The 13,984-nt window shown below is 51.8% G+C and overlaps 5 protein-coding genes across 5 annotated transcripts; 4 read left to right on the top strand and 1 right to left on the bottom strand.

Annotated features, from left to right (window-relative positions):
* Nucleotides 1-41: 41 nt before the first annotated feature.
* Nucleotides 42-1,658, top strand: N7515_004655 (ribonuclease H family protein; the record flags this gene model as incomplete). Its single annotated transcript, XM_056665399.1, has 4 exons — nucleotides 42-137; nucleotides 192-933; nucleotides 995-1,269; nucleotides 1,329-1,658. The coding sequence occupies 4 exons, from the start codon at nucleotides 42-44 to the stop codon at nucleotides 1,656-1,658; spliced, it is 1,443 nt and encodes a 480-aa protein (XP_056522349.1).
* Nucleotides 1,659-3,060: 1,402 nt separating this feature from the next.
* N7515_004654 (ATP-binding protein) lies at nucleotides 3,061-4,842 on the top strand (the record flags this gene model as incomplete). Its single annotated transcript, XM_056665398.1, has 2 exons — nucleotides 3,061-4,331; nucleotides 4,431-4,842. The coding sequence occupies 2 exons, from the start codon at nucleotides 3,061-3,063 to the stop codon at nucleotides 4,840-4,842; spliced, it is 1,683 nt and encodes a 560-aa protein (XP_056522348.1).
* A 498-nt stretch (nucleotides 4,843-5,340) lies between these two features.
* Nucleotides 5,341-10,406, top strand: N7515_004653 (uncharacterized protein; the record flags this gene model as incomplete). The annotated part of the gene is made up of 8 exons (XM_056665397.1): nucleotides 5,341-6,356; nucleotides 6,403-6,462; nucleotides 6,524-7,057; nucleotides 7,115-7,636; nucleotides 7,679-8,855; nucleotides 8,902-9,561; nucleotides 9,727-9,795; nucleotides 9,858-10,406. The coding sequence occupies 8 exons, from the start codon at nucleotides 5,341-5,343 to the stop codon at nucleotides 10,404-10,406; spliced, it is 4,587 nt and encodes a 1,528-aa protein (XP_056522347.1).
* Nucleotides 10,407-10,944: 538 nt separating this feature from the next.
* On the top strand, nucleotides 10,945-11,217 carry N7515_004652 (uncharacterized protein; the record flags this gene model as incomplete). The annotated part of the gene is made up of 1 exon (XM_056665396.1): nucleotides 10,945-11,217. One exon carries the CDS (start codon nucleotides 10,945-10,947, stop codon nucleotides 11,215-11,217), a length of 273 nt encoding a protein of 90 aa, XP_056522346.1.
* Nucleotides 11,218-11,933: 716 nt separating this feature from the next.
* N7515_004651 (regulator of G-protein signaling domain-containing protein) lies at nucleotides 11,934-12,602 on the bottom strand (the record flags this gene model as incomplete). Its single annotated transcript, XM_056665395.1, has 1 exon — nucleotides 11,934-12,602. The coding sequence occupies one exon, from the start codon at nucleotides 12,600-12,602 to the stop codon at nucleotides 11,934-11,936; it is 669 nt and encodes a 222-aa protein (XP_056522345.1).
* Nucleotides 12,603-13,984: the final 1,382 nt, after the last annotated feature.

Here is a 13,984-nt window from a genome sequence, read left to right as displayed (position 1 = left end):
AACAATCGACCTCTGCAGGTTGCTGAATACCTTCCCACTCTATGATTTTCAAAGAGGAAAACTCGGAAAGACCATCCAGCGCACCTCCTGCATCAGGACACGACCCATCTGTGATGAGCGAGAGCCTATTGAGGCTTGTTTGATGTCGGCATAGATATCCATTTTTATCCAGAATACCCGGTGAAAGACAGGTGCTGCGACAGCTCCGCCCAGAGCAGATACGACAGCTATATGAGGCGTGTGTCGTACCGGTCATTGACTACGCGTCAACGGTCTGGCACGATCCACTCCGAGATAAGACCCATCTACGACAGCTACGCACCGTTCAGCGAACAGCACTCATCCGAGTTCTCTCTGCCTTTCGGACAGTGGCCACATCCACGCTCGAGGTTGAAGCGCATGTCCTCCCAACCCATCTTCGTCTCCGCCACCGCGCACAAAACACCATCACCAGACTCCACACCCTGCCTCAGAAACATCCTATATGGGACACCTTGCTTCGGGCCCAAAGACGACGGAATAACGTTCGATCGCGTGCCCGGTTCCCGCTGGCGGAGGCCCTGAAAACAATGAGCCTGGAGAGACTTCATGAACTAGAAATGATCGACCCCACTCCACTGCCACCGTGGCGGACAGAAGCCTTTTCGAAGATCGAGATTGAACCAGATAGGGAGATTGCGATGGAACGGGCGGGAGCGGCAAGGACCAACTCGGACATTGTCGTATACTCCGACGCATCTGGACGCCAAGGTCACCTAGGCGCCGCGGCCGTTGTGCTTGACGACTCGCTGAAAACAACTGAGAAACTACAGATACAAGTGGGACCCATGGAACGATGGTCTGTGCATGCCGCCGAACTGATCGGAATCCTGTATGCCATCAACATCATCAACAAGATCGCCCTTCCAACGCCGGAGATCAACCAATGCGCGGGTGAGATCTACCACCATCCTCAGCGACAGCATGTCGGCTATACAAGCAATCCAAAACCCAGGGAACAAATCAGGGCAACAAATCATCCACGCTATTCTACGGGCTGCTGCAAACACCAAGACCCACGGCATCGCTGTCCGACTACAGTGGATGCCTGGACATTGCGAAGCACCTGGGAACGACACCGCAGACCAACTGGCCAAAGAGGCAGCCACACCTGGCAAAACCCACCCATTTTCCCCCTTGCTATCACGCGAGAGGGCCCACATTAGGAAAGGAATCCACACCCAATGGGAGAGAGAATGGAAGGAGTCTAGGAATGGCGGCCACCTTCGTGTGATTGATAACGCATTGCCGGCCAAATACACGAGGCGGCCCTACGGATCTCTGCCAAGGAATCGAGCGTACCTACTCACGCAATTGCGAACGGGACACTGCTGGTATCAACATATGCGAAGACTTTCCGCTTCCGCGATGACGACCTGTGCGTCTGCGGCGAACGGGAAAGCCTGATACATGTTCTGCTAGACTGTCCTGCACTCAGAGACCTGCGCCGAGAGCTCCGGGTGAAGGTCGGCGACGCGTTCAATAGCATGCCAACACTTCTAGGAGGATCTGGAGAAAGGGGGAGAGGTAGGCCTGATAATGCTTCACGTGCCAAGACGGTGGAGGCCGTCTTGGACTTCGCGGAGGCGTCCCAACGATTTCGAAGCCGCGCGCCATGAGGGCAGCAAGACAAGCAAGGGCTACTAGGCCACGACAGGCCCCGACGAGGCTCTAAGTTCGTTTAGGAAGGGGTGCACGATACATGTTTGAACATTCAGATATATAGTTGTGGTAGCCTGCATATCGCTTTTTTGCGAGGGGTCAGGGTAAATGAAACCAACCAACCAACCAACCGACTGTAATAATATCAGGCCCCTTTATGATACCAGTATGAAAGATTCAATGTCCTAGGATAGAAGACTAGAGCTTCCAGAAGGTTCCATGCAAACCCAGCAAACAAAGACAGCTCTTGAATTGGCAATCTATCAACAATTCTCCTCCTGCACCTCGCATCTGTTTCACTGCAGAAAACCTCGAGCTTCCCTTGGGGTCCATCCGGGGTCAGGTTGATAGTCAAGGCTCAACAGTATGGCACCTTACCGTAATCTCCGCCAACTCATCATCATGCTTCACTTTTGCATCTTACTGGACGTCGGATTCCTGGCTAATCACCTTCAGCTCGTTTTGCCTAGGCTTCCCGTTGCCCGAAGATATCCACTGACCGATAGCCTTTTCGGTGATTTTGCCTATCAACCCCGGACGATCGACCCATGGGACGAGAATTCACAATATGCCCCCAGCCCCGTAACTTTCGTCGCACACCCGCCACCTCGTACTCTGCTAGCCCTTCCCCGGATTGTGCCACGGACCAGTGAGATCACATTAACTTTCTGCCATTGGCTGAATGAGAAGGTGGCGAAAGCCTCCCAGATATATCTGCTACACTATACAGTCGAAAACAGTTTCCCCCTTGTGGACACATCGTTTGATTCTCGGTCCGTACCCGAAGCCACGCTAAACCATATGAAGTTACTTTAGAAACAGTCACTGTTTAGCCGTATCGCACCTTTTAACGTAATGGATTTCAGCATGGACTGAGTCATTTTAAAATACGGTGAATTCCCAGAAAATATTCAAGTGGGTTCTCGAAGGGTAGGAAGAGATCTGCCGAGGTGGGTTGATCTACCTTCAACGTCCTTGGCTCCTTCATTTCCCTCCGTACTCTTCAGCTCCATGTTTTGCGTCCCATGAAGAAGGCTACTGCTGTAGACAATGTGGCCTGGTCGAATATATATTTAGTACGCACGTGGCTTGTTTCCTGGATCCTGGGACAATCCATGCTTAATCTGGTGACTCTCCTGACCAAAAGGACATTTCTCAACAACAGGCCAATCAGAGCAGAGCTGACAGGTGGCAAGCTTGGCATTCCCCATCACTTTCTGAATCTCTGTCGCTTCGTTTACATTCTGAAATTTCTCGCCTCATTCCAATTCAAAAGGCTGGTTGCTACATAATATATGCAGCGTGCTTTGTCCCTGAGCATATTTCTTTGTCGAACAGCACTTTAACCTACGAACTGACATGGACGGTATTAGCAATGCCGCCTCCTTGGTCGCACTCCTTCAACTAGCAGGCGCTGTTATCAATTACCTGAACACGGTCATCGATGCACCCGCTCAGAAAAGAAAGCTACTTGCTGCGCTTATTCAGGCTCGAGGCCTGCTCTCTACCCTAGTCGAACTCACGAACGAGGTTCAAGATGAAGATTGGTCACATACCATTCAAAGCTTATCCGCCCGCAATGGCCCATTGCCCACATTCCAGGAGCTTCTTGAGCGCATGGCCAGGAAGCTAAGCATAACACATTCCGGCGCCAGAACCAAAACTGTTCTTGATCAGCTTCGGTGGCCGTTCGATCAGACTAGTTTCCAAGAGATGATTACTTCGCTTGAAAAGCTAAAGTCGCATTTCCTTTTAGCTATGGCGAATGACCATATTCGGCTTTCCAAGGCCATCCGAAGTGAGCTTCACGAACTTCAGAAGCAGTTGACTGAAGCTACTTTTCGTACGCAAAGGCAAACCGTAATGTCGCTTTCTAAAGAGCAAGAGCTCATTGTGAAGTCTTTGTCTTTGGGAGGATTGTTTCACGAGTTGAATGGAGACGAAGTCATGGAGAGGAGGGCCGGTGCTGAGTGGTTTCTACGCCACAATGTCTTCAAAAAATGGCATGATACGAGTCATACTCCAAGCACCCTGGTGCTCACAGGCTCTCCGGGATCAGGCAAATCATCAATTTGCGAAGTGACCCGGTTCTTCCTCAAAGTCTGGCATCAGTCAGAAATTGACACTTGTGTCGTATACTTTGCCTTTAACTTCTCACAGCGAGGGAAGCTCAGCGAGGCTCTGGTGTTGTCCAACATCGTGCAGCAAATATTGTTGGAGCGTCCCTACCTCATGGAACACATTGCCGCTCTAAGGGTCACTGGTGGCCCGTTATCCTTAATCGAGAGTATCGATCTAATCCGCCGAGCTCGGCGTGACCTCAAACACTTCTATGTTATACTGGATGGACTGGACGAGTGTGAAGGGACGAGTCGAAACGTTGTCGAATCTCTTCTACAAATCAAACCGCCCGTGAAGATCTTGGCAGCAGGGCGAGGAACAAGTGCAGCCTTCGGGAGCCTACAAGACAGTGTTATAGTCCACGCTGACGATGCCATGACTTTATCTATCCACTTTGACATGATAAAGAAAATGCTCGAGAAGAACGCTCGCATAACAGCATATCTTGATCACAGTCCTGAAACCGTTACCAAGGCAGCCAATCTCATTTTCGAGCAGAGTAATGGGAGGTATGAACTTTTCAAAAGCGCTTACAAGCGGCTTTACTTGACATCCTTTGGTTACTATGATGTGCATCATTGAACATGCCGATGACTAACCCTTCATAGTTCGATATCCGCGACTACTATGATAGAATCTCTAGCTCAGTCCGAGACCAGAGCCACTTTTGAACGTTTACTGAACGACGCACCTTTAAATCTCGTTGAGTTGTACGAGTTAAAGCTCGACGATGTCGTGCACCAGCCAACGGAATTAGCGGTGTTGGCCAAGAAGGCTCTGGGGATAGTGCTTGATACTAAAGGTCCTGTTACCGTGAGCAAGTTGATGGGTGCTTTAACTACGGAATTAACGGACGTCGCATCCGCGCAGCGTCTTGGGAGGGGTCTCACAGAGGCGGAGACAACTGAGACCATTTGTTCGAGTTGCAAAGGATTTCTATCTGTTGTTGAGCCTGGCACGCGATTCCACTTTGTCCACCAAAGTGTTAAAGAATTTTTCGCAGCCCGTGACATTTCTTAGTCAATTTATTTCCCATCTACAGACATTTGCGTGATCCCTCAGCCGAGGGTCTTTTTAGACCAACATTTAAATGCATCCTGATACTCGAGGTCACCAGCATCTAGAATTCAACCCATAGCAGTATTCCATTTCATCAAAGTAAAGACATGGCCTTCAGCGGCGTCAGCTGTTAGAGATGTGGTTAATGGCTTGCTGTACACTACCATACGGCCTAACCAGGTTTTACCGAGTTTAGTATTATACCATTCAACGCCAGAACAGATCTTCAAATACTAGACTAACATAGTCGGAATAGCGTTTTATTTGATTAGGGTTTGAAAGTGCCTCTCTATGTTCCCCGACATGGAAGGCAATAGCGGTCGCGACTGTAATCGCCCCGAAGACCACTGTACTAGGTGATACTCAAGGGGTAATGTTTTGAGCTCGACGTTGTGGTTGATATTCCGACGATATAAACATTGCGGCATTGTGCGCGGAGCGGGAACTTACCCCTGACTGATGGCGGACCCACCCGCGGGAGGGCCCGAGACCCCTCCCACAAACACGCAGGAAACCACCGCCAGCTTCACGGAGGACGACCTCGAAGCCAGAACCACCATCGAAAGCCGGAAGCGAACCCGGAGTGGAGATATCTTCGCTCCGTCGGATCCAGCCGGTCGAATCACCACCAAGGAGGTGTGGAAACTGATCAGCACCCTGAAGGACGTCATCCGCCACCAAACCACGACCATCGCAGCCACGCAAAACGAACCCCAGGAGATCAAACACAATCAGAATGTCCTCCAGGAGCAGAACGAGAGGCTCCACGAGGAAGTGAAAGCACTACGGGAGCAGCTCGAGAGCGCCCCAGCAGTGACCGCGAGCAGGACCTGGGCAGCAGTCGTAGCCAAGGGCGGCAATACCACACCCCCGCTGAACCACCAACAGTCTGAGAAAGAGCAAAACTGCGTCCGAATCAGCACCCAGAGAACCTTTGTCGATCCAAGAAACAATGAAGACAGCGACGGAAACGCATTTGGACGATATCTCCCCACCGATGCCGTCAACACCCACATTCGCACTGCATTGCAGAGCGACGATGCAACGCAAGACGCCCAAGTAGCGGGCATTGGCACCACCAAGACCGGCTATTTTATTCGATTCAAAAATACGGAGTCGGCTGAAGCAGCGCGCAATAACACTGGATGGCTACACAAATTAGGCAACAACACGAAACTGGTCAAACCGCGATTCGGTGTTGTAGTCCACCGTACCCCTACCGAGGAATTTGACCTGGAAACAGGGGCCGCCCAGGCAGCGGAGAAGATCAGCAACGACAACGACCTGGCGGAACTCGGTTTCCATATCGACGAACTGGCCTGGATAAAAGCGAAAGATAAGGCCCTGGGGAAGTTCGCATCGTTGGGAATCTGGTTTGACTCCGCAGAAGGAGCGGAACACATGCTGCGGAACGCCTTCCTTGTCAGCCAGCACTACATTCCTTATGTTGAGCGACGTGAGATCAAGAAAAAGAGGTGTTTTCGGTGCCAACGGTTCGGACACTTGGCATGGACGTGCAAGGAAACGCCACGATGCGGACACTGTGCAGGACAACACGAGCGTGAACGATGCCCACCGGGAGTGAGAGCACGGTGCCTGGATTGTAGTGGCGAACATCCGACCGACGATCGACAGTGTCCAGGACCAGCGACCACCAACCCCCTCAGATGCTAGAGAGAAACCTCCGTATCCTACAGTTGAACATGATGAAATCTGGACCAAGAATGGAGGCACTGATCAATGATCCTCAAAGCCAAGACCTGGATGTCCTTCTGATCCAGGAGCCGTCCATCACCACGTACCGCACACACGTCAATCACAGCGCCTGGCGACTATATCGGCCTACCGCACAGCTCGATGCTGGTCGGTTTCGCAGCCTGATCTACGTCAACAGACGAATCTCCACCTCCTCACACCGTCAGATACCATGCGACCACCCAGATATCGCGGCCATCAAGATCTGGACAGCTAACTCTCAAACACTTCTCTTTTCTATCTACATTCCGCCAGTACCACTTTTCACCGGCGATGACGCATCGGCGTTGCCAGCCCTCACTGCGATTCAGAGCTCCATCGCAGCTACTACACAAAACGAGCAGCGGTCGACCAGTATTATTGTTTCTGGCGACTTCAACCGACACCATCCGATGTGGGGCGGCAATCACGTCGCGCCCAGGTTTATCGAAGACGCCAGCGACCTAATCGACTTTTTCCAGACTCACAACCTCTAAAGCTGCCTCCCCCGAGGCACGGCAACTTACTGGGCCTTGAACAACCCAGGACAAAACTCAACCATTGATCAGACCGTGACAAACAGCCCGAGCCTGCTCGTCAAATGCCATCTGTACCACGAGAACTACGGATCTGACCACCGCGCCACCTACTCGGAATGGAATTTGCAGCCCCAGACTAAGCCAAGAACCAAAGCGAGGAAAGCGTACGGACGGGCGGACTGGTCCAAAATCGGCGAGGAAGTAGCTCGTCAGATGTGGCCATGGAGGGACATTAAGACCCGGCCAACACTCGACCGAGTGGTGGAGAAGCTCACATCAGCGACGACCCAGGCGGTCGACCGATTCACGCCCGACATGCGCCCAACACCATACTCTAAGAGATGGTTTACCCCGGATCTCAAGGTGCAGCAAGTGGAAGTCAATCAGCTACGCAGGAGGTGGCAGGCGAGCTGCGCGGAGCTCGGACGAGACCACCCTAGCACCACGGCTGCCTTTCAGGATATGCGACAAAAGCGGCGAGCGTGAACCCGGACCATCGGGAAAACCAAAGCATCACACTGGAGACAGTTCCTAGACGAAGCAGGCGAAGGGAAGCTCTGGAAAGCCGCGACCTACATGAAGCCTCGGGAAACATGGGGTTGTACCCCGACATTGCGAGCTGGCTCGGAGGAGATCACCCAGAATGAAGACAAAGCGAAAGCTTTCCTTGACGCGTTCTGCCCTATTATGCACACGCCCGAGCCTGGGCCATCGATCTCACCGCACCCTGAGCTCTCGTGGTATCCGATCACGGAACTAGAGGTTGAGCGATCACTGAGGATAGCAAAGGGGTCGACAGCGCCAGGGGAGGACAACCTACCGATGCTGGTCTGGAAAAATCTATGGGTACATCTGAAGACCTATATTGTCCACATTTTCACGGCATGTGTAGATTTAGGACACCATCCAAAACAATGGCGCAGCGCGAAGATCATTGTGTTACGGAAGCCAGGCAATCCAGACTACTCGCTTTCCGGCGCCTATCGACCAATCTCACTGCTGAACACGCTCGGCAAGCTCCTCGAAGCAGTTATAGCGCGACGGCTCTCCTATCTGGCAGAAAAGCACAGCCTGCTGCCGAACAGCCAATTCGGCGGACGCCCAGGCCGAACCACCGAGCAAGCCTTGGTGGTGCTGTCTAATGCGATAGACCAAGCGTGGTACAAATACAAGGTGGTGACTTTAATCTCATTCGACCTCAAGGGTGCCTTCAACGGGGTGAACTGGGTGGGCCTAGATCACTCGTTACAGGCGAGAGGGATCCCGATGATAGTACGGAAGTGGATTGCAAGCTTCATGAGTGACCGTCATGCCAACATCGGATTTGACGATTTCCGTACAGAGACAGAGCCCCTCGCACATGCAGGACTAGCGCAAGGATCTCCACTCTCTCCTATCTTGTTTGCATTCTTCAACGCCGACCTGGTCGACCAACCTGTCGACTCCCACGGAAGCGCGTCGGCATTCATTGACGACTACTTCCGATGGCGAGTAGGCCGCTCAGCCGAGGATAACCTAGCCACCATGCAGTCCGAAGACATCCCTCGTATCGAGAAGTGGGCACGGCGAACCGGATCTAGCTTCGCTGCAGAGAAAACCGAGCTCATACACCTCACCAGAAAGAGGGGAGAGCACCTGGAAGGGCATCTTACCTTTAATGGAACCGACGTTAAGCCGTCACCTACAGCAAAATTGCTAGGGGTAATGTTTGAACCATGAACTCCGCTGGAAGGAACACGTTCAGCAGGCCATCAAACGTGCTACCAAAACCACAATCGCTTTAAGTGGACTACGGCATTTGCGTCCAGAACAGATGCGACAGCTCTACCAAGCATGCGTCACACCTATCGTGGACTATGCATCGACAGTCTGGCATGACCCGCTTCGGGACAAGACCCACCTACGACAATTGAACACAATACAGAGAGCCTCATTGATCCGAACTCTGTCGGCATTCAGGACGGTAGCGACAACAACGCTAGAGGTGGAAGCCTACATACTTCCTACACACCTCCGCCTCCGCTATCGAGCGCAACGCACCATCGCAAGACTACACACTCTGCCTCGTGATCACCCCATCTGGAGTGCCCTATCACGAGCCCAGAAACGCAGGGACAATATGAGATCACGCTACAGGTTTCCCCTCGCAGAAGCTCTCAAGACCATGGACCCGTCCAGGTTGGCAACACTGGAATCGATCGATCCGAGACCACTTCCACCATGGAGCACCGAGGCGTTCGCGGAGATTGAGATTGAGCCAGACCGAGAACTGGCAAAAGAGCGCGCGGACAAGGCACAGTCACATTCCGACCTCGTCATCTACTCAGACGCCTCAGGGCGTGAGGGCCATCTGGGGGCTGCCGTCGTCACACTCAACGAAAACGACGAGGTCATGGAATCTCAACAGGTCTAGGTGGGGCCGATGGAGCGTTGGTCGGTTCATGTAGCAGAACTCATTGGCATCTTTTATGCGGTCAATATGGTGTTCAAATTGGCCCACCAACGTTCAAACATCCTAAACGGGGTTCCCATAACAGCAACAGTCCTATGCGACAGCAGATCGGCTCTACAGGCGGTCCAGAACGTGAAGAATAAGTCGGGACAACGCATCGTCCACGCAATCCTCCAGGCAGCTGCCGAGGTGCAAAGGGAGAACATCAGACTTCGCCTCCAATGGATGCCAGGGCACTGTGAAAACCCAAGGGAACGACACTGCAGATCGACTCGCCAAAGCCGCGCAACCGGGTAAAAACCAACCCCTTTCGGCCGTCACTATCGAGGGAGAACGCGTTTGTCCGCAGCAATATTTATGCCCAGTGGGGGCAAGAGTGGAACTCAAGCGCCAAAGGTGCTCACCTACGAAAGATGGACGGTGGCCTACCGGCGCGGTACACGAGAAAGCTCTACGGGAATTTACCCAGGAATCGCGCCTACCTGCTGACGCAGCTACGCACGGGTCACAACTGGTTATCCACCTACGCGAAGAAATTCGGCTTCCGCGATGATGATCTATGTGAATGCGGTGCGCAGGAGACGGTCACCCACGTGCTGATGGAATGCCCGAGGCTCCGAGAGCTGAGGGTAGAATTGAGACAGAAAGTTGGGGACGCGCTGAACGGCGTGTCGAGTCTGCTGGGAGGCTCAAACGAAGGAGAGCAAGGTAAACCAGACATCGTCTCGAGGGCCAAGACGGTTCAGGCCGTATTGGACTTCGCCGAGGCGTCACAGCGGTTTCGCAGTCGTGCGCCATGAGGGCAGCCTAACAATGGGAGCGGCAGTGGGCCACGAGAGGCCGTGACGAGGCTCTAAGTTCATGTCAGGAAGTGGATCATTCTCAATGTACCTACTCGGATATATAGTTGTCGTATACTGCATATCGCTTCGGCGAGGGGTCAGTGTAAATGAATACTACTACTACTACTACTACGACTGTAATCGCCACTTGAAGAGACACATGAGGAAAGAAAAGTGAGTGTACGTTCGTGAATAGCTGCACCACCTGCCTTGAATGAAAGTAATTGATGTGACCAATACGCAGCGACCTGAAGCAATGCCTTGACCGTCACGCTTTTGAACCTCCTACAGTGATTCAAAAATGTGAGCCTGGATAATAGACACGTATTACCTACCGCCCGAAACCGCAATAATCAGATGTAAATTAGACTTGCGATTAAGCACAGCATTGTTTCTTCCGCTGATGGGAATGCGGTATAATATATATAGGTAGTGGAAGGTGTAGTGCCAATGCGCCAATTTTTGTACTTTTCCAGCTTTTTCCGCCTACGACAGAATGGATGAGATTGCCGAAATAGTCCGAGAGATTGGTCGTCAGCAGGGTGAGAATGCGTACTATCGCTCTTGTTACGAGTCCCTCAAACGGTTGCAGGATTTAGTTGCTGAAGCCTCCGATGACTTGTCTCAGCTTTATCAACATAATACATACAAACCGCCTTGCGACATTCGGGCTCACCAAGTGGCGGACGGACTGCGAAGGGCAATCGATGCACTGATTTTACAAGAACGGAAGGCCCAGCTGGCGTTAAGTGAACTGTATACTTTCTAATTTTACGTCGAAAGTGCTTTGGTGAAGCAAATTGGTAGACTCTTGCAATATCAAGGAGGATAATTGTCTTCGACAATGTTCCCGGGCAAGTTCCCTTCGCCTTTGCTTTTGTAGAACTCACGGCCCCTCCATTATCAACTTCACGTCTCTACTTCAGCCGGTTTGTATTTGTCGATATCATTTAACCTGACCCCTTCGCCGAAACGATGAGAGATCACTGATCGGTAAGCTTTGATTGAACGGTCGTGACAGCGTAGCCCTGTGAGATACCATGCAAACGAAGGACAGTAGTTGGCATCTTATGCTATCAAAACCATGTTCAAATTTGGTTCCCGTTGCTCTTAGGTCACAAACATCTACAGGAGCGAGAAATCAAAGCATGGTTTTGCGATCGTCTTTGCGCTGTCGGATTTATCCTTGCAACAAGATGACTTGTTTGGATTTGATGTCCAACTAGTGAAGGGCTAGATGGTTCAACGTGCATTCGCTCGGTACTGCGGTTGGTGTGGAAGCCGCTTAAACAATAGGCTTTCAGATGAAGAGCATCATAACATACTGAAAAGACTACTATTTATGGATGACGGAGTATACCTTAATATCTTCGACACGGTCCCAGTCTCTCAATATGCAGTTGCGAGCATTGCTGGTCTGCACGCTCCAGTGCATGCTTGGCAAGCTGAGGAATCCAGGAATTTAGGGATGCGGCTGGCCAAGGCTCAATTAGCCTGGCGTCTCCAGGGAGGCCATGTCCAATTCCTTCCCTGGGTATTGAGAGATGGGCGCTTAGCTTGTAAGCGAACTGGCGTCGTTGATTGACCCGAGTTTATGACTGGGCGGTAAGACATGACATCGCTTCTGTTCGACGCTTCCGATACTGGATCCTCACACAAAAAAGGGCGGCTGTTCAGGAATGCAACGAAGATGGAATCTTCCATCAGGTCACGTATGCTTTTCACGGCGGGGTCAAATACCTCGGGAGGCAGTGGTGTCGAAAAGTCTCTGCGTAGGAGAGCGTCGCTCACGTCGACGGGAAGGTTAACCTCACGGGGCGCTCCGGGCATGAGGTATGTCGTCAGGAGAAGCTGGCAGAGCGTGCGTAGGTGTTGGTTTGTCGAGTCGTCAGTCATAACTGTGGACTCACCCGCTCGGTCGATGAGCGAGTTATACGTCTCTCGATAACGATTCGCTTCTACGATAAACTCCAGCGTCTCGAGGCAGTGCTTTTGGGAGAGGTATGCAATGAATTCGCTGAGGGTGTACGGTGGAGGCATAGTGTCGGACAACACATCATCGAGCGTCGGCCGCAAAGCTGATCTGTAGGCCCCACGTGCTTCTGATTTGCCTAGTGAGGGGACATTGGAGGCAGGGCCGGTCTCGTGTGTCATCCTGCAGGTGCATGGCGGGTATAGATATGGGTGGCACAGGTAATGCATAGAATTGCGACGCAGCTCAGAGGGATACGTCTTTCAACGGGGAGTTTCCTTTAGGGCCATAGCGAACTGGCACGTGGAACTCATGTAAAAAAGAGAACGGAGGGATCGCTCAGATGGGCTGTATGCTGGCGAAGCAATCGCCGGCGCGCTTTGCCTGATTCGGGGAGAGTTCCATGGAACTGTACAAAGTCTACTGTCCTCAGTTAAGCAACCCCTCTATCTCATTTAACATTATAGACAGGCATACCCGCAATTTTGCAGCTAAAGACCAATGCTTAACGGACCCTTCTCGGCAACCCATTCACAGCGTAGCCCATGTTAGAGATACGCTATGGGCTTCTCTCGCATTGTCGGTAAGCACACAACCTGCCACTCTCCAATACATATCTGCTCTTCGCAACCTAAGAGTGTGTCTTCCAACTGGGAGCAACTGCCATTTGACTGGTTGCATAGGAAGGACAAGCTGCGAAGTGAGAAGCTTCGGTACTGATTTCAAGACTGGTAATAAGGCCTTGATATGTGCCAAAATGCGCTATTGTATATTCTGCTGTGATAACGGCTGGTCAAGTGAGCCACTCCCGAGGGGTTTTGTGGGGATTTTTCTTTTGGTTAAATGATAATCGCCGATTAATCTGGAACTGGGATCAAAGGTGACGCCATGAGATGCCTTCAGTGTCAGTGGATGGACTCACTCCACCCGAGCTATTACATTATCTGCCTACATATCGGGTATTGATCTGCCGATGTTGCAGCTACGCCATCCAGCCTGGTGCAGTCGCTCGTCATCTCAAAGAAATCCACCATCTTCATCATCTATCGCGTCGAGCATTCATCGACTACGCCTCCCAATTTGAACTGGATCGACCCGCTGATGTTGTCTTGCCTGATGAAACCCAGTTCCCAGTGCCGTTACTGCCCATACAGAATGGGCTAGCCTGTTCCTTTGCCCGCTGCGACCATCTTTGTGTTACAACTAAGCGCATGAAGCAGCACTGGATGACTGTTCACCACATCGCAGCCTCTGATAATGGAGGTGATCCCGCGTGTGCCATTGGAGACGACCGAGGGCCGGCTATCCTTCACTCTCCGTCGCGTGTAAATTCCAATCCGTCTCTGTTTCGCTATCACGTTTAATAAGAGCCAGGTACAGTCGTTAAAAGGGTGGGTGTGGAGTGGCAAATCTATCGGTCTTACAGACCTACACGTAGAGGCCTCGCATGCAACAGAAGATGTTCTATTTCCAGAGGTCGTACAGCGCTTCCATACAACGGAGTCAGCTGTACAAGTTAGTTAGATGTGGGGTTGCCCTTTTCTTCTCGCGTTATCATTGGCCC

This window comes from Penicillium bovifimosum (genome assembly GCF_028826915.1).
Source record: "Penicillium bovifimosum strain IBT 22155 chromosome Unknown utg000004l_segment0_segment0, whole genome shotgun sequence".
Taxonomy (NCBI): Eukaryota; Fungi; Ascomycota; class Eurotiomycetes; order Eurotiales; family Aspergillaceae; genus Penicillium; species Penicillium bovifimosum.
Note: the sequence above shows the minus strand (reverse complement) of the source record. Positions and strands in the feature narration are given on the sequence as shown.